A 19,284-nucleotide genomic window follows, 5' to 3' on the forward strand; every position below is an offset into this window, starting at 1 on the left:
ACATTCTAACATAGCTAAACTAACCAAATATTTAATTCCTGCACAAAATTTAAATGCTCCATCCCCTCCCACTCCCCACCTCACATAAACTCTGCAATCCAAACCTGCAGTGTGTAGTAAATAACAATGCTTTAGTTCCTGACGGCAACAAAAAAAGACAGAATTTGCCTGTAGTTAGAGAAAGAAAACTAGAAAGCGTAAGATTTGAAGATTACAGAGAAACTCTCCTGCAAATTTACAATTGAGTGCAAAATAATCTCAAATATATTAATTTATTTATTTTAGTTGGCCACTAACTGTATTCCTTGAATTGAGATGTTGACAATGCCATTTTTTTTGTTATCAGTAGCAAAATACTTACCATAAATTTTGTGTGAAATTCTTGAATATTTTGGAAATTTTTCTGTTGTTTCCTATCCTTACCTTTGCATTAACTTGTGAATTGCTGAGTGAAAGTCTCCCCCAATGTCAGACATTATGGTTTTATTTTTGAACTGTTATTATGAACAAAATATTTACATCTTATCTAATTGATATAAAAAACTTGGTAATGATAACTTGATATCTAATGTAATTTGGATATATGTAAATTATGTGTGATGATTGACAGGTAATAAATAGGGCGTGTTTAGGAATGGGTTGAAGTTTTGTAGATGCATGTAGGCTCATGGTTTATTTGCTTCCTGAATGTTATTGAATCTCAAACTATTGTGAAAATAATATACTTCTTAAAACTTCTCAATTTATTAAGGTTGAAAAGTTCCAAACTGGCAAAAAAGTAAATTCAGAAAATTATATCCGTTGATGACTCTAAAACTTCTTGAAAACCCTTGAAAATTATACTGTGATGTCTGTTGGTAGCTTTTTATTATTTACAACTGCAATGAAGAAAATAGCTCAATAATATGCAAATTTAAGCAGATGAATAATTCAGGCAGGGATTACAGAGAAATGATGCAATGTAGCAGGAGTGTGGAGAAATGATGCAATGTAGCAGGAGTGCGGAGAAATGATACAGTGTAGCAGGAGTGTGGGGGAAAATGATACAATGTAGCAGGAGTGTGGAGAAATGATACAGTGTAGCAGGCGTGTGGGGGAAATGATACAATGGAGCAGAAGTGTGGATAAATGATACAATGTAGCAGGAGTGTGGAGAAATGATACAATGTAGCAGGAGTGTGGAGAAATGATACAGTGTAGCAGGAGTGTGTGTGTGTGTGTGTGTGTGTGTGTGTGTGTGGAGAAATGATACAATGTAGCAGGAGTGTGGAGAAATTACACAATGTAGCATTCTGTGTAGAGTATGTAAGAATGTTTTGAATAACTCTCTTTTCACAGGTTTTCTTACTGGGTGTATATACTTGTGGCACTATGTATGTAAAGTAGATGTCCAGTATATGTATGTGGTGTCAAACGTTGTCTATATGCAATGTACATGGTTGTGATGTGTATGGTTGGAGAAGTGTCTTCCTACAGGTTTTCTGTGTGAAAATATTACATTTGTGTTCATGTAATATGTTTGAAGTGATGTGAATAACTTATGAGAGTCACATATAAAAGTGGCATTTTGTGTTCACGTAGTAATGAGGTTTGTTGAGGAACTCTTTTTTCACATGTTTCTGTGAGAAAATATTACACTTGTGTATATATAATGTTTGGAGTGATGTGAAGAACTTTAACAGTGTCACTGATTTCCTATATGAAAGTGACATTTTGTGTACACATAATATTTGGGTGTGGTGAGGCACTATTTTTTTCACAGGTTTTCTGTTTGGAACTATTATGTTTGTGTATGTATATATAGTGTTTTGAGTGATGTGAACAGTCTTTCACAGATTTCCATTTTGAAAGCGGTATTGTGTGTACACATTGTATGATTGTGGTGAAGAACTATTTTTTCACAGGTTTTCTGTTTGAAAGTTATGTCATACGTACATATATAATGATAATGAAATAACAACCTTTCACAGAGTTTCTGTGTGTGTGTATATATGTAAATATACGTTGAGAGAGTAACTTTGAGAGTCTTTCACAGATTAACAATGTAAAAGTGACATTTTGTGTACACACAATATGTATAGTGGTGGTGGTGAAAAACTATTCGTTCACAGGTTTTCTAACTGCTTGTTGCTATCATCGTGGTGAAGGTGGTTCAATGTAGTGGAGTCAGTCAGTCATTCATGGTGAATTTTTTCCTCTCTCAGTTCGTACTTATTTTCTACTCAGACAGCATGTTACTACAGAGTAGGTTTTAATTAACATTTTGTGAACAGTGGCTGTTTTAGTGATTATGTTACAGCTGACAGACTAATTCATATTAGGCATACGGGGTATAGTGGGTGTAAGCTGCAGACTTGTCACTTGATTTCCGTCATATGCAAATACAAGTCAAAATGTGCTCACACACTCGAATGTGCCCACACCAACGAGTGGAGCAGCAATCGGGCGTGATGTATGCTTTTGTCTACAGTTCCTAATATTCAAGAATTTTATTTTTAATACCTTGTTTCACTTGTCATGCACTTTTGTCCACAGTTGAAAAATATTCATAAATTTTGTATAACACCTTGTTATCTTGCATTATCCTCACCTGAGATGCCCACTCTCTCCTGAAAGTATTCAATAAGATACAGTTTGAAACGACAGATTATTGCCATCAACCAATCACAAATGAACAACAGGGAGAATTGCGAAAAATACTTAATTCTAAATTAAAATATGCCGAATAATAGGGATATCCAAATTTGAAGGTAGCAAGACTCGTGTATTTTGAGTGTGGGCACAGGTTGCACTTTGCCCATGGAATATCTAACAAGCTATTGTAAACATAACAATCATATGAAACCAAGTTCATCAAATAATAATATGCAAATTTTCATTAAACATGGAACATGTAACAAACTCATTTTGAGTTGGACCATTATAAGCTTAATGATAACCAGGTGCTTAAAATGATAATATTCAAATTATCATTATCATTATGGGTTTAGAGGAAATCACCATTCCGATTGGTCATCAAGTGAGTGTTAAGGTCACATGTCAGTGTGTTGACCAATGGTGAGTGTTATCATGGGTGTGATTTGCATATGGTTGTTGTATTCACAAGTCTGCAGCTTAGCGAACCTAATAGTAGACACTAGTGATAACATGGTGGATTGGTGAATTGTGACATACAACTAATGTTACTAACTTGTGATTGGACACTTAGCAGGTGGTATTGACATGCCGTGTTGTGTTATTTCAGCAGCCCGCTGCCCTCAGTGAGGAAAGTAGAGAAGAAAGCAGGTCAATACGGTGTGAGTCAAGTCCGCCTACTCTGCGATCTACAAGGATGGAACGGGTTGCTGCAGCACTCACTGGCAGTGAGGAACAAAGGAGGTAACTATTGGCAGTAAACTTTCGTGTAATCCTAAATTAGCATGATAGAGACATTGAAGCAGGTGTACTAACATTTATATCAAACTTGTCGAATACTTTTATATGGTTTGCATGCAAATTTTTCAGCTACATGATTAATTATTACAACCAAACAAATTGAATTAAATTAGCAGTCCCTGTAACAAAGAATACCATTTTTCAAAAAAAAGACAAAGATACGAATAGAAATAATTGCATTCTTTGCTTTGTAGCAACGATTTATTTACCATACTATTTCTGAGTGACACATTTTGATGACATGTGAAATCAGTTGAAAAGAAACATTTGCCAATTTGCATACATGGAATAAACTGTTACACCTGCTGCCTGGAGGGGTACCTACATAGAGTAGGAAACATTGTGCTGATTTGCATAATATATGCAAATTTTGAACTGTATACAAATGTTATCTAAAAATGTAGCTCTAAGTAGCGCTACCAAAGTCTGAGTGGAAAACAGGCAAACAAATCACTAGACTTATCATAAAATTGATTTTAATATGTTGCCATGGTTTTGTTAATAATAGCAGGGGGTCTATGGACAGCTCACAAAGTACACCTAGCCCCCATAGTAGTACAAACAGCAGTCAGGACTCACTGCACAAACAGCAGCAGCAGCAGCAGCATCAACAACAGCAACAGAAAAAGCGTCCCGGGTTCAAAGGTTCCATAGGTAGGTTGTTTGGTAAGAAAGAGAAGAGTAAAGAAATGGGCAAAGACGGCAGCAGAGATAATTTACCAGGTATGTTCAACAACAAAGTATGAATATTCATGATATGCAAATCAGTCATATGAATATTCATTTTCTACAACCACGTTTCCTGTGTGTTTGCTGCAGAGTTCACTAATGCACGGCAAGCTCTCTCTCACTCTCTTCTACACTTGCTGGCCTGTATACTGGTCTATATTTTAATTTCATTAAGACAGTTTGTAAGCTAAGAATTAATTGCTTTTAATTTCAAATCTTTTAAGCCCTCACCAAAATAAAAACAAACCTCAAACATAGCATACTTTCCACCCTTTGTTTATGTTCAAGTCGTACGTTAAAGAAAATTCAACCACTTAAAGTCCTCCTAGCTTTCCACCAATATCTTACTCCTGCTGTATTTAGCAAATTCTAATTTTATAGAATAAAATAAACTAGTTAAAAAGAGTTCTTACAGATTCCAACAATTTTGTTTTGAATATTTCCCCTTCTTTTTCTCTCCATATAAATGTAAGTCCTACCAACTCTTACCTTCATTTCTTTAGCTTGAGCTGCACCAAACACACAGGTGACTTTTGAAAAATTTGCCATTTTCATAACGGTATATTGCAGTATTTCAATTCATACACATTGTGTTCTTACTGTCTCTAGTTCATTTTATAGACTAGCCCCTTCATTGTTTCAGTGCAGTTGCACCCCTAATTCCTTTGTAATTTGGTTCCAACTCCAGCCACAAATGTAGTGTGTTTGGCTCTTTCCACTTGCAGAAAGGGGTGTGTTGAAACACCTTGAGACTTTCTCTCATTTGTAATTTCACCAATCCTATATGTATTCCAACATCCTTTTTAAATCTTCCCACAACTCTCGTCTCATTAACTAACGTTTTATTCAAACATTTCATTTGAAGCGTTCCATCAAAATAATCTATCCTCTAGACACAAGATGTACATCTTAGCAACCAGTTTCCCTCAACAATATGGAAGGTTTGATGTGCTGCTTCCTCACCACATGAGGGCATCCTTCTAAAAGAGTAGTAACCATGAAGCTTTCATTCCCAAGTTGAGAAATGTTAGACAGAGAGCAACATGGCTGCAACCTCTCACGAATAGTGCCCTCGTGTGGTGATGTGTCACAAAATGACAGTGGATGCCAATGGCACAAACCTCTCATATACAACTCAGTGGAGTTGTTCTCTGCATTCCTGTAATCCCTTCAATCTGTAGCACTTTAAACCTCCAGTCCTGAAACCAGACTCAGAAACGTTCACCTTCATCTTAACCCCCTAAGTATCAGCATAGCCGTAAAGACTCCCTAAGCTTCTGTATTTTAATGACTGATACAGTTTTGCTACTTTGTTACTAATTTTCTTGTTTCTTTTCTCCAAACCAGGCATGCTTAGTTTGTCATCTGCAGTTTTTCACTTTTATTTCTATTTTTTACTCTCTCACTGCCTCTTTTTCAGTTTGCATGCTGATTGCATGCTGTGATCTTTAGTTGTAAAGTTTTTTCTGTCAAATTTTAATAGGACGTTGATTTATGATGTTATGTTAAAGTAAATGTAAAATGAAAAAAAAATGATAAAAGTAAACTGAAAACATCTTCATATTGTGATTTGTGTATGTGTTGGCATTGCACGGTGAAATAGAGGCAGTGAGAAGACTCCAAAAGAGATCTCACCCAAAGTTTTGCATCAGGTCGATTGATTGACACTTTCTTTCTGAATCTTCTCTGCCTGCTTTCTTGCTGCAGTGTCTGTTACAGATTGGTGCAAGGATGTCATACCTCATTCTGAATCTGAAAACTAGAATTCTTGTAATGTGTAATATGTTCAAATAATTCGAGAAATGTCTAACATGATTCAAAAGAAATTATGTGAGGTTGTCTGAATGTTTGGTCTGGGCAACATAAAGGTGTTGATGTACAAAATAACAGCTAGTATGAGGCTTACACAAATATGTAAATTGTATTCTAATTGTTTATTGAAATTTTGGTCATGTGTTTGAAGTTTTGCATTTATTTGAGAGACATTGTATCCAATTTGAGAAACTTTGTGACATTGTATCTTCTTCAAGAAAATTGTATCAATTTTAGAAACTTGACACTGATTTGGAAACATTGTATCCATTTCAAAAAACTTCAGAGGGTGGGGGACACTGTATCCGTTCAGAATATTGTATCAATTTGAGCAACTTTGTATCATGAGTCAATTTGAGCAACTTTGAAGAAGCAATTTGTAACACATTGTATAGATTTGAGAGATAGTATTCACTTTCAAGCTCATTTTGTACCCTTGGGTGCAAACTATATATAGGGCCCTACAGTGTGAATATTATATATTTCTACCCTTTCATCATCAAGATGACAAAAAGTTTATTGCATGTATACATGTTATAGGGCCTTCAATCAAGTGTCACTTTCTCACCGTCAGCAGACTTTCAAAACCAAATCTACCTTTTGAATTGATAAGGTGTCTATTTTTGTGTGCCAAGTTGTTGAAAAATAACTGTCTAACTTCAAAAATAAACATATATGTTCTTCATTTCTCTGTTATAGGTTTGTTTCTCTTACCTCCACAGGAATTTTGAGGGAGACTTACATGATGTAGATATGGAAAAATTGACACTTTTGTGTTGTCAAGGAGAACTTAACTTTCATGTGTCTATTTTACGTTCTTTTTTATTTTCATGTATAATGTTAAATGTGTATAATTAGTGTATGTTGTATACTATGGCATGTTGTCAAGCATCTCTGGGTAGAAGATTTTCAAAAGGGTAAAAATACAATAAACTTGTCGATGAAATTGTTTAAATTTACTAAAATAAAAGGCTAGATGCCATCAATCTTGAATTGTTTTATTTTATTAAACATGTTTCCAGCTAGTAATTTGTTAGCATAAGAACAAACACTTTATATAATGTCAGATGACTTCAGGATGTATTTATTTGGGCAAAATTACAATTTTATTTGCAAAAAGTTAATATCCAAAAGTCAATTTGATATGCAAAAAAAGTAATTTTTCTGCAAAAATTAATTTAATATGCAAAAATCAATTTAATATGCAAACAAATAATTTAATATGCAAACAAATAATTTAAAATGCAAAAATCAATTTAGTATGCATATATATTACACTGTAGAGGTGTTCCAAGTTTCCACACTGTATTACAACAAATTTGAAACATTCTTACCTTCAGAATTGCTGATAATATGCCAGAATTAAAACCTTTATTCATTTTTTTTTCATCATTTTTTCAGAACTCTTAGACTAATGAATTTTTGTTTTCAAATTTATCAGGTTTACAAAGTATAATTCATGTTAAAATTGAAATCACCCTTACAATAATTTTTCTATTTTTGTTCTATAATTTATTAACTGCCATTTATTACCTTATTCTGTGACTAACCTTCCCATCCCATAATCCACCTGCAGTACCATTTGACAGTGACATTGGCTCTCAAGAATCACTCAGTATGGGGCTTGCATTGGTACCAGGTGGAACACAAAGGGAATTTGATAGGAGGAAAAAGAAAAAGTAAGGAAATTTGGATTATGTTATTTAGTGTTTATTGAATGAAAGAACATAATGTGTATTTATTTACTCATGTCTCAAACATACACAAAACTACAATGTTTTCCTGAGTTTGGTTGAGGTAATACAAGCGGCATAAGGGGCTTTGTCACTGAGTTGAAAGCGAGTAGTGGGAAGGCCCCTTATGTTACAAGTATTTGGCTACTGAATAAAGAAAAATATTGGGAGCAATACAATAAAAGTAAGCTTAATTTATGATGGAGTAGGGAAAATAATTGCATTTTTTGAATGTTTTGAGTCAAATATCATACTACAGAACCAATGATGGAAACAAGTGTTTGGGGGGGGGGGACGACTTGTTTCATGTCATGGGAAGAGGGGGTATTTTACCAAGTTACAACTTGAAAAGATATGTGATTTTAAGCAATTTTAATATACTGAAGTGTATGTTTCTTTTCCAGACATGAATTACTAGAGGAAGCAATGAAAGCTAGGACTCCATTTGCACTGTGGAATGGTCCAACTGTTGTAGCTTGGTTAGAACTATGGGTAGGCATGCCAGCATGGTATGTAGCGGCCTGCAGAGCCAATGTGAAAAGTGGTGCAATTATGTCGGCATTATCGGATCAAGAAATCCAACGGGAAATTGGAATTAGTAATCCACTTCATAGATTAAAATTAAGATTAGCAATACAGGAAATGGTTAGTTTAACAAGTCCATCGGCACCACCAACATCAAGAACGGTAAGATTATGTTTATTGTTTTTATCAGATTATACTACTCTGGCAATCAAGGTCTCGAGTTACTTTAAGATGACACAAATTAGAACTATTGCTCAACAACAATTGATGTGTTGATATAAGTTATTGAATGAATGTTGGTTTAAACAGTGAGCAAAGAAAGAAAGGAAATCCATAAATCTTTGATATGTATTTTTGAAACCATATTTATGTAAATTTCAGCTCGATTAACAAACTTCGACATTTCTGTCTTCTCTTTGAATAGACGCTAGCTTTTGGAGATATGAACCATGAATGGATTGGAAACGAATGGCTTCCAACATTAGGTTTGCCTCAATATCGCAGTTATTTCATGGAATGCTTAGTAGATGCAAGAATGTTAGATCACCTCAACAAGAAAGATCTCAGAGGTCAACTCAAAATGGTGGACAGCTTCCATAGGTAGGTTACCTAGCAACGAGTTAAAAGTATCATGAAATCCTCAGCAACTTTGTTACAAATTGCTAAAAAAAAAAAAAAGGATATTGCATCTTTAATATATTTTATTCTGTGCAAAATATGTTGTTCAGCATTCCTGAAGAATTAGCTTGCAGATTAATATTTCAAAATAAAATTTGTCTGTGAAATTAGGGGAAAATCAAAATCATTTGTGTTTCCTCCAGATTATAAGTTGCCTTGTTGATAGTGTGTGAATGGTTCTGGTTAATTAGGAGGTAAAAAAAACCCAGCTGTATCAGAGAAATGTCAAACTTTGCTCTTGAACATTTGTAGTAGCGGTTAAAGAAATCGTTGGTTACTGTATTTTGTGTTTGATGTATTCTGTTTCATTTTCTGTCCATAGAACTAGTTTTCAATTTGGTATGATGTGCTTGAAAAGAGTCAATTATGATAAAAAGGAGCTCACAAAATTAAGGGAAGAAAGTATGTCAGAAATAAAAGGTAAGTGTACAAAAAAATAATGTCAATTATAAAGGGATACGGAACACTATGGAGAAGACATCTGAGGTTCTTCCAACTCTTATATACCTAGTCGCCATCTACAGACCAATTTAATATTCTTTTTTCATCAAGATATGTTATCCAATACTAGTTTATCCTCTTTTGCCCAACTAGTATATACTTGTGTACAAACAATTAGTTGCATTTTACAGTGTTCAACATGTAAATTTTTGAAAAATTTGTTTGTCAGTTTCATTTTTCGTTTGTGACTGTACATCAATGCTGTAACTTTTCCTTTCGTTTACCATTTCACTTAGTGTATTGAGTTTCATTTTACCTACTTTTATCATTTTGTATGATTGCTAATGTAGTGATGTTTAAATGTTTCATTTACTTTAGCCCTTATGTACTTATTTGAGCTACCCTGAATAAATATATTTTATTATTATTACTGGCTTGGGAGAAAGAGGATTAGTCATAGTAGGCAGGGGCAGGTATTTTATCGTACATTATTTTAGAACTCAAACGTACTGCCAAGGATGTCATCCCCTGTGGGTTAACCAAACAATATGGCCGTACTCTATTTTAGAACTCGAACGTACTGCCAAGGATCTCATCCCCTGTGGGTTAACCAAACAATATGGCCGTACTCTATTTTAGAATTCAAACGTACTGCCAAGGATCTCATCCCCCGTGGGTTAACCAAACAATATGGCCGTACTCTATTTTAGAACTCGAACGTACTGCCAATGATGTCATCCCCTGTGGGTTAACCAAACAATATATCCATACCTTATTCAAGAACTCAAATGTAAAATAACATTTCACTTCATAAATCTTGAGTTGTAATCATTTTCTGTTATTTTCTGTTTCAGATGTTTTTGTGTGGTCAAATGAGAGAGTAATACGATGGGTGAATTCAATAGGTCTTCGAGAATATGCAAGTAATCTGATAGAGAGTGGAGTGCATGGTGCACTCATAGCACTGGATGAAAGCTTTGATCACAATGCACTAGCATTAGCGTTACAAGTACCTACGCAGAATACACAAGCACGGCAAATGTTAGAACGAGAATTTCATAATTTACTTTCTGCTGGCACTGACCGCAGGGTTGACGAGGTAAGTTTTTGATGTTCCTGTTCTTATTTTTGGTATGTCTTAAGAATGAAATGGTTTGTTACAGTGGCACTAGCTGGGTTTAGAAGATTTTGCTCAAATGTAAATACTTGCTGTCCAAAATGAGAATGTTCTCAATAGGGAGATTGACAAAATCAAATCTATTGTTCCAGTACAAATAGCATAGAACAAGTAAAAATATAATGTTGTTGTTGTTGTTGTTGTTGTTGTTATTGTTGGTTTATTTGTTTATTAAAGTGTCCTATGTGGACTTATCAACTTATCAAAGACTAAATACAGTTCTCAGTACAGTAGGCAAAGAAAGAGCCACATCCAGCCCTCAGACTTGTATTATTTAAGACAAAAAGTATAGAAAATTAAATAAATACATAAATCGTTTTCATATGCCGAAGTTTTAGATGGTATGCTTCCTGCAATTAGAAGCCTCATGTAGAAAATTTGTGGTATCAATCAATGTTATTTGGTGGCTGAACTAGTATATTATATTTTGTGACAGTGCATACATACATACATACATACGTATGTACGTACGTACGTACATATATATAACACAGTATCAAGCAAGATACACGGGAGCCATTACACAGTGTTTCACGCTGTTGTGATCATCAGGCGATGATGATGTTATTTATACTGCTGTACATACATAATGTATTGAGCACTTTTTACTCCAGCATAGACACTTTCCATATACTGAGTTTATATATATTTATATACCATTAGTCGTCTGGTGATCACAACAATGTGAAGCAGTGTGAAAAGCTACTGAGTATCTTGCTTGATATTGTGTTGTTAATATATATGTAAATACATATAAATTTATTTCTTGAATATGCAGTGTGATTCACATTGTGTTCTGTTTTGTTGCAGGGTGATGGAAAATTTAGACGAGCGCCATCATGGAGGAAGAAATTTCGACCCAAGGATGGCAGTAACAGCAGCTCTAAAACAAAGGACGTAAAAGGCCTGGCAGAAATGCAGATGGGAACGTCGGCATCAGCTAGAGCTATGGAACCTATGCCTATTGATCCATACACTGGAAGAATGGCACCAGGTTCACCACTTCATATTGCAAAAATGGCAAATATGTCCAATCAACGGTCGCCAACCAATACAGCGCAGTCATCAACACAACCAAAAACAGGAGATCCAAATGTGAGAACATACTCCTGCTGATAGTTATTGACCTCAGGTGGGTGAACTTTGAACTTTGACACTATTTATAACTCCCTCTCATTGCTGTACAAGTCACGAGTGTGAAGCTACCATCATATTCATATTCATATTCACTTTCAAAAGTTGACCTCTACGATCAATGTGAATATGATGATAGCTTACACATTCATCATCAGATTCGAAGTACTTCCGAATGGGTACGAACATGCGTTCGGCAAATCACATATCCTTCATTGGCAGGTTGAAATCATGTGATTGTAATTACTTTTCACTTGATTTGCCTGGATTTGCATGCTCTCTTGTTATTTTTGCCAGAGTATCCAATTTGCACCATGAATTATTGTTGTCATGGACCATTATTTTTCACAATCGATTGCGTTGACCGATCCTGGTAATTGTGGTCTTGACAACACTATTTTGTGTAAATTTCACCAGTGTAAGTGTTAAGTAAGGTTTCAAAGATAGCGACACTGCGGGAAATCAAAACACACCCAGCCAGGCCGTATTTTATTACATTACTCATACAGGTTTTTTGTACACCCAAATATTGATATTTCATTTTCAAAAAGATATGGGAAAGGCATACTAAACATCCAAATTAGTTTTTTATATGACAACAATAATTCATGGTGCAAATTGGATACTCTGGCAAAAATAAGAAGAAAGCATGCAAATCCACGCTAATCAAGTGAAAAGTAACTACAATCACATGATTTCAACCTGCCAATGAAGGATTTGTGATTTGCCGAACGCTTGTTTGTACCCATTCGGAAGACTTCGAATCTGATGATAAACGTGTGAAGCTATCATCATATTCACATTGATCGTAGAGGTCAACTTTTGAAAGTGAATATGAATATGAATATGATGGTAGCTTCACACTCGTGTACAAGTCATGGTTGTCATTGCATTCAGGTTGACCTTTGACCAAATGTAGGACCCTATGATCCAGTCACAGAGGTCAATAACTTTTGAGAAGTTAAAAGACAGAACAGTGGACCAGTTGAATAATGAATAACTTTTGTAATAGCTGCCTCAGTAATGTCAGAAAATGTTTTGCAGAAGTTAAATGGGTCTGTGGATTTGTGTGTGTATATGTATGTATGTATGTATGTATGTATGTATGTATGTATGTATGTATGATGTATGTGTGTGTAAGTATGTATGTATGATGTATGTGTGTGTATGTATGTATGTCTGTATGTATGTATGTATGTATGTATGTATGTATGTATGTATGTATGTATGTATGTATGTGTGTGTGTATGTATATATGTACATGTATGTATGATGTATGTATGTATGTATGTATGTATGTATGTGTATGTATGTACATTTGTATGTATGTATGTATGTATGTATGTATGTATGTGTTATGCGTATGTGTTTGCATCTATTTCTTTCTATGTTTATGTGCATGTGTCTCCATATATCTGTGAGCATGCACATGTGCGTCTGTGTGTGTGTCTGTGTGACTGTGTGTGTGTCTGTGACTATGTCTCTGTGTATGTATGAACAACTGGAAAATGTTTTATCCAATTTGAAAAGAACAAGCAGCATGACATTATGAATATGTTGTCTAGTATATATAGAACAAATTGTATCTACTATAGTGACTTGACCTTTTTAGTTAACTGACTGACTCTTTTTTCTCTCTTTCCTCTTGCAGGATTGTGTGGAATTTCTTCTATTAAAAAATGGACAATTTCAAAATTATTCTTTTACAATAAGCCTTCTATGGAGTAGGACATTATTGAGCAGAATACTCCCGGCTAGACCTTTATCCGAAATCAAATCATCAAATCTAATCTGATCATGCCCACTGGCAGCTGGATATGTTCTTGTCTTTGGCCTGAACACCCCTACAAAACATTTCAGGACCCTACACGGACTGATCCATCATGAAAGAGGGGGTGCAAAGGTCATAATTGGACTATTTACTAATGTCTGACTAAAGCAAAATTTTATTTTTACCTTATCTGAGAATGATGGTGTATATGGATGGGATAGAGGGCGTATTCACTCGTTTGGACTCTTATATTGCTGTCGGTTACGTTGTTTTGGTGTAATTTAAGAAAAATGACTTTTCAAAATTTAGTTCTCAGAGATGGTCAATTTTAATTAGGGTTGACGGTTGATTGCTTTCTTGATGTTTCTGTGTAGTTAGTAGTTTTTTGTTCAGCTTTGTTTTGTTATGTTTTGCATTGTTTTGTTTTGTTTTGTTTTTTAGTCTTTGTCATACATATATATATATATATCACATTTCATTGTCTTTTTTTCATTTGATGGTGCTGCAGAAGAAAAAAAAATTCATCAAGCAAAAAAATCACAATTTTGGTCCATTCATATTCAGCCTTACATCTCATAGATACATGCAGGTCTTGTTCAATATTACAGCCAAGTTTATTGGCTGACGAAAGATATAGACAAGCAGAGAGGACGGGTTTGTGAGAAAAAAAAAATGAACATGCAATCTTAGGTACTGTTTTTCTGTTCTGATTATTTGGTGCTGTAGGAAAAAAACAAAAATACTGACCTATAATTTGCATGTTCTGTCTTACCAGACATGTTGTAAACTTCAGTATCAATACTTTTTTCCTCCAATTGAGGCTTTTATTTCTTCAGGATTTTTGAACCCAAACTTCTAAAATTTGATGAAAACAATGTTCCTGGCATGAGGTCGATAAGGCCAGATTGTAAATTCTTTGAAAATATTCCAAGTATTTTGTCCGTGTCGAGAACTGCTTGTCTATAAATGAAAGTCTATTACACTCAGGCACTCATAAATATTTTGTCATTTACCGAACATTCAACCTTTCTTTGCCATTTTTCCCTCCAAAAAAAATTCATGAACATTTTTACACTCATAATATTTTCTTTCTCCTCTAACTTGACTTTTGGTCCTAAACCTATAAATGATATTTAATTACGACAAATTGAAAATGTAAATGAAAAAAAAAATGTTTTTTTTTCCCGAACTTCTTTTTATGGCATTGAAAGGAATGAACTGTCACATTTGAAAAAAAAAGAAAAGAAAGAAAACTGCCCAATGTATAGGTTCCTATATGGTTTGCAGATACCTCATTTAGTTGTAGTAGTGCCCTATTTATACAGCAATGCAAGGAATTAATGTGTGTAAATAAACAACTCATTGTTAAATTTGCATACTTTTTTGGTTTTTTACGTACCACATATTTATGTTAAGCCTGAGTCGTATGTTGTGTTTGTGTCACCACAGATGTGGCTTGAATTCTATGCATTAGAGATGTTACACTGAAATGTTGTCATGTTTTGTCTTTACTTTGACCATAAAAACACAAGAGTGCCTCTTTATTTGTGAAAAGAAACAACAAACATCTGATGTCAAAAAGTCCATATATGGAATGTGGTGAGAATGCCTTATATGGTGATTCTTAGCTGTGGAAAGAAATTACAAACACTCAATCTCAAAAAAGTCCATATATGGAATGTGGCCAGATTACCTTATTTGGTGAATCTTAGTTGTATAAAAGAATCAACATACACCTAAAAGTCCATATATGGTATGTGGTCAGAAAACCTTATTTGGTAGTTCTTGTTTGTGACAAGAAATAACAAAAGATCTGATGTTTTGAAGTCCATATATAGTATTGCATCATTGTAAGAATACCTTATTTGGTAGTTCTGCCACCAGAAATGTCCTAATATGGACTGTAGATGTCTTTATATGGATATGTAAATATTGATAAATGTTTACTTTTCTCATAAGACATTTCTTTGTATAATAGATGGTGCAACAGTGGATCTGTTCTTGATTATAAATCTTACGCAGTTAATACATGCACAAAATTTAGTGCCAAATTTTTGCATTCACTGTTGCATAGACAATGTATAGGGCGTTCTTGTTTCTTTTCTCGTGTTTACCATGGCTTACGGTAAAGGGCAAATCATTTTTAGAAAATCAGAGACAAAAATGCCAACTTTCACTTCTAATGCATTTCTATAATGTACTTATTGAAATATTTTTCAAAGCAATAAGAGTGAATGTGAGGATGAGTAGGTAAAATTTGAATTTAAGAGATTTTCACCCTCTTTTTTGATGCTTTACTCCCCCATATTATTCATAAGAGTGCAGTGTCCTTTTTAACATTGGAGCACACCACTTTATTCAGGGAGGTGAGGAGGTTATCATTGAAAGATATGTGCTTTTTTTTCAGTTGCTATCCGTAACTTTTGTGTAACTGTAGTGGTATTAGATTTTATTTTTTTTGTTAATGGTTTCTGTTAGAATTAACTGTAGCAGATGGGCATTTTTTTTTGCTTTTAGTTGGAAAATGTGTATATTCCCAGGAAATTTCAAATTTGTAATATTTATATATGTATTGCCTCCATTGTTTCCTTATATGCCATTAATACGTAGCAAAACACCATTTCTATAATTGTTACAATGTTTCTTTTCTGGGTATCTAAGCCATTGATTCAAGAGATGCCAGGTCATTGGTTTATGAATATTCAAATTAGGTATTAATATTCCTGGATACTAACAAAGGGTTTTAGGAATCCGAATCTGAATCTCAATCTGAATCTCAATCTCAATATGAATTCAAACCTGGTATAGTTTTTGCCAAGTGTATAATTGTACAGTAAACGTTATGACCAAACATAATTGAGAAGATATTGCAGTTTATGCAAAGTAGGTTGTTGGTGATTTTCATTGGATGTGGGCCTTGACAGAAATGCCTTATAAGGGTTGTAATTTAAATTGCATAACCATATATGGTGAACTCTCTGTTCTGCTCTCTCTAATGACAATGAGAGACAGGATCTTTAGAGCTGATTGGTAGAAAGCTTTGAAATAGTAGATACATGGGCAATGTAATAGTAATTATTAAAAATTTTCCTCTTCGAGAAGAGGAACCATTTCCAGAAATTTCATACAGAACACTGCTCAGTGGCTTTGACATGCAGAGTGCATCTGCAACCTGTGTAATATGTGTACAGTATACTAGGCCCTGATGGATTAATATACCTCGTAATTTACTTTTAAACTTATTAATCTATGAGGACCTGGATAAATTGAAAGTTTGATACTTCCATTGTGTAGCCAACTCAAATGTTCAAGCTCCGTGTACAACCATTGTCATGTTTAAGTCTCAGATAGAGAAAGAATCCGTAGCTGAATTTTTTTGGTGTATTAAAAGACTGATATAAATTATTCATAAAATCACAGACAAGTTTCTACATGTAATAATAACCCAACACAAACAGAAATAAAGCTGTAAGTTATTATTCTTTATTATAATATTTTTGTCGTTGTAGTTTTTCTCACCCACCCCACCATGACATCCTCGCCCAGTATCACATCACCCCTGTCCACCACACCCACCCACTCACCTCTACCCACCATCACACATACCGATTTGCCCCTATCCACCATCACACCCACCCACCCCTATCCACAAACCCATCTACTCATCCCTATCCACCATCACATATCACACCCAACTACCACCATCACACCCACCCCTATCCACCATAACACATACCAATCACCCTTTACCACCATCTCCAAAACAAACTGAAGCTTAATGAAGTACTTACCATAGTGTGCGCTCTGGAAGTAAACTGTTTAAACTTTTTCTATTACTTTGTACAAGAAAACTCATACTTTCTCGCTTCAAATCAAGCCAACACAAAATGAGTGGTCAATCCATCAACATATCTACATTGGGTAAAGGTTCACTAGTTGAAAGTCCAAAACTTGCTTTTCTGTGAACAATCTGACCAAAACTATGAGGAACTAATGTAATGAAGGCTTTGTTAACATTGTATCCTCTTACCATGCTTGTTAAAACATTTTAATCTTGTATGGGTATATGACGTACTAGGGTCGTTTATCCCAACCCCTCCATTCAAGGAGTCTGTATTCTCTAAAGCAATACAAGCAATAAACACAAGAAACGTACATGTAGGAGCATCGAGAATTGGATGATGACAGTGCCCTCTATGCCAGGTAGTGTATAACAAATTATTTCATTCCAAAAGTCAACCTTCTGGTATGGTCCTGTTACACTCTGACCTAAGTGTGATATGATATGATGATATGATATATATTTTATTACCCGATCAAAAATAAGTACAATACAAACGTAAACACAGGAAAAGCAAACTAGATCGGATAACAGGAGTCAGAAAATAGCTTTGCTAATCGTGTCTGACCCCTGGCTAAAGTAAATAATGGTATAAGTTTAGATTGCAATTAAAAATACAAAAAGTAGCTCTACCCTTAACCCCCTCCCCTCACCCCCCCCCCCCCTATATACTAGTATATGAGTGCCATAATGAAAAGAAGTCATATATTACATTAGAACTGTACAATGTTATATTACATACTCTTTGTACAAGCTTACCACTCTTTGTGTGGTAAGCTTGTACAATACATAACACCAAAGTAAAGCATTTTCTGTATGTATCACACTCGTTTATAGCATCCATATGAAGTGTTTCATTTGCTAATTGACCACATTAGAAAGGCCCCATACTAGGCTTGTAAATAAACCATTTGAAACAGTATACTTTTACACTTGATACGAATGCTGTAAATGAGTATAGCACATAGAGAAAGTGCTTTGCTTCAGTGTTACTCGTTGTAAAGTGTACGAAGATTAACCACTGGCATTCCACATGCTTTCAGTAATAGAAGGGAACTATGTAATATGCAAACAATGGGATAAAAGTTACAGACACTGTTGCAGTAGTGTTTACCATGTCACAAAAGTTATGTACAACGCCATACATGCACAGCAACAGAACAGTAAGACACGTCACGTTAATATGCTATTTTTATTCTTGGATTTCCTCATTACAACAACACACTGGAAACAATATGCTTTGCAACTCACAACAGAAACATTACTTTCCATCAGTTTGACACCTATAAGGTGAAAAAACGAAAACATCCAGACACCAGAAAAAAATAAATTGGAAGACATTTGTTTATGTTTTCTCTTCAACGTCTATGGTGTACTCTTACAATTTACATGTTATTTTAAAAGTATTTCATACAGTATTTACAGTTAGTAGTGCAGATCACAACACGGTTTCGTTATTGGCCTTCATTGCCAAGCCTTTCCCGCCAAATTTTGTTTTAAAAAGATGTCTTGTTTTTCAGTACAAAGTTAGGGAGCTTCTCAATTTCTTTATATTATTGTATATCCTTAGTGTCAATAGGTCAACAAAAATAGAAGACAAAGAATTATGTTAATTAATCTCCGCCAAGAAAAATGACTAGCTGCACAAAGCTCAAAGCCATCATCATACACAGAAATAACAAATCATAATTCTTCCTCTGCAGGTCTGACCATCAACTCAGGTTTTTGCATTTATTGACACTTTCACACACAAAAAATCTTTTGGAAAGTTATTTCAAAATATCGCCTCTAACCTGTACCTATCACTCAGTGTCAGTAGGTTTGTCAATGAAATCTTGAAACAGTTGTCAGAAATTAAAAATTAAAGTCCTGGACCACTTCAGAACAGCGCCCCCACATGTCACAGAATAAAAGAGGATCACAAACATGTTGAACTTAAGTTCAAAATCAATGAAATACACTTTGTAATGCTTCAAACTTAGTGTCATATATTACCTATGCATCTATA

At 34.6% G+C, this 19,284-nt stretch overlaps 1 protein-coding gene across 1 annotated transcript in view; it reads left to right on the top strand.

The window, feature by feature from the left end:
• LOC144448514 (liprin-alpha-1-like) overlaps window positions 1-16,897 on the top strand; it is a 241,221-nt gene extending 224,324 nt beyond the window's left edge. The window contains exons 16-24 of the mRNA XM_078138781.1: window positions 3,248-3,378; window positions 3,947-4,158; window positions 7,553-7,655; window positions 8,114-8,396; window positions 8,659-8,834; window positions 9,235-9,332; window positions 10,208-10,452; window positions 11,341-11,662; window positions 13,316-16,897. Coding sequence (XP_077994907.1) covers window positions 3,248-3,378; window positions 3,947-4,158; window positions 7,553-7,655; window positions 8,114-8,396; window positions 8,659-8,834; window positions 9,235-9,332; window positions 10,208-10,452; window positions 11,341-11,646 — 1,554 coding nt within the window. The 3' untranslated portion in view covers window positions 11,647-11,662; window positions 13,316-16,897. The remainder of the gene's footprint in view (window positions 1-3,247; window positions 3,379-3,946; window positions 4,159-7,552; window positions 7,656-8,113; window positions 8,397-8,658; window positions 8,835-9,234; window positions 9,333-10,207; window positions 10,453-11,340; window positions 11,663-13,315) is intronic.
• The last annotated feature ends 2,387 nt before the right edge of the window (window positions 16,898-19,284 follow it).

The sequence above is a fragment of the Glandiceps talaboti genome, chromosome 17 (assembly GCF_964340395.1).
Source record: "Glandiceps talaboti chromosome 17, keGlaTala1.1, whole genome shotgun sequence".
Lineage (NCBI taxonomy): Eukaryota > Metazoa > Hemichordata > Enteropneusta > Spengelidae > Glandiceps > Glandiceps talaboti.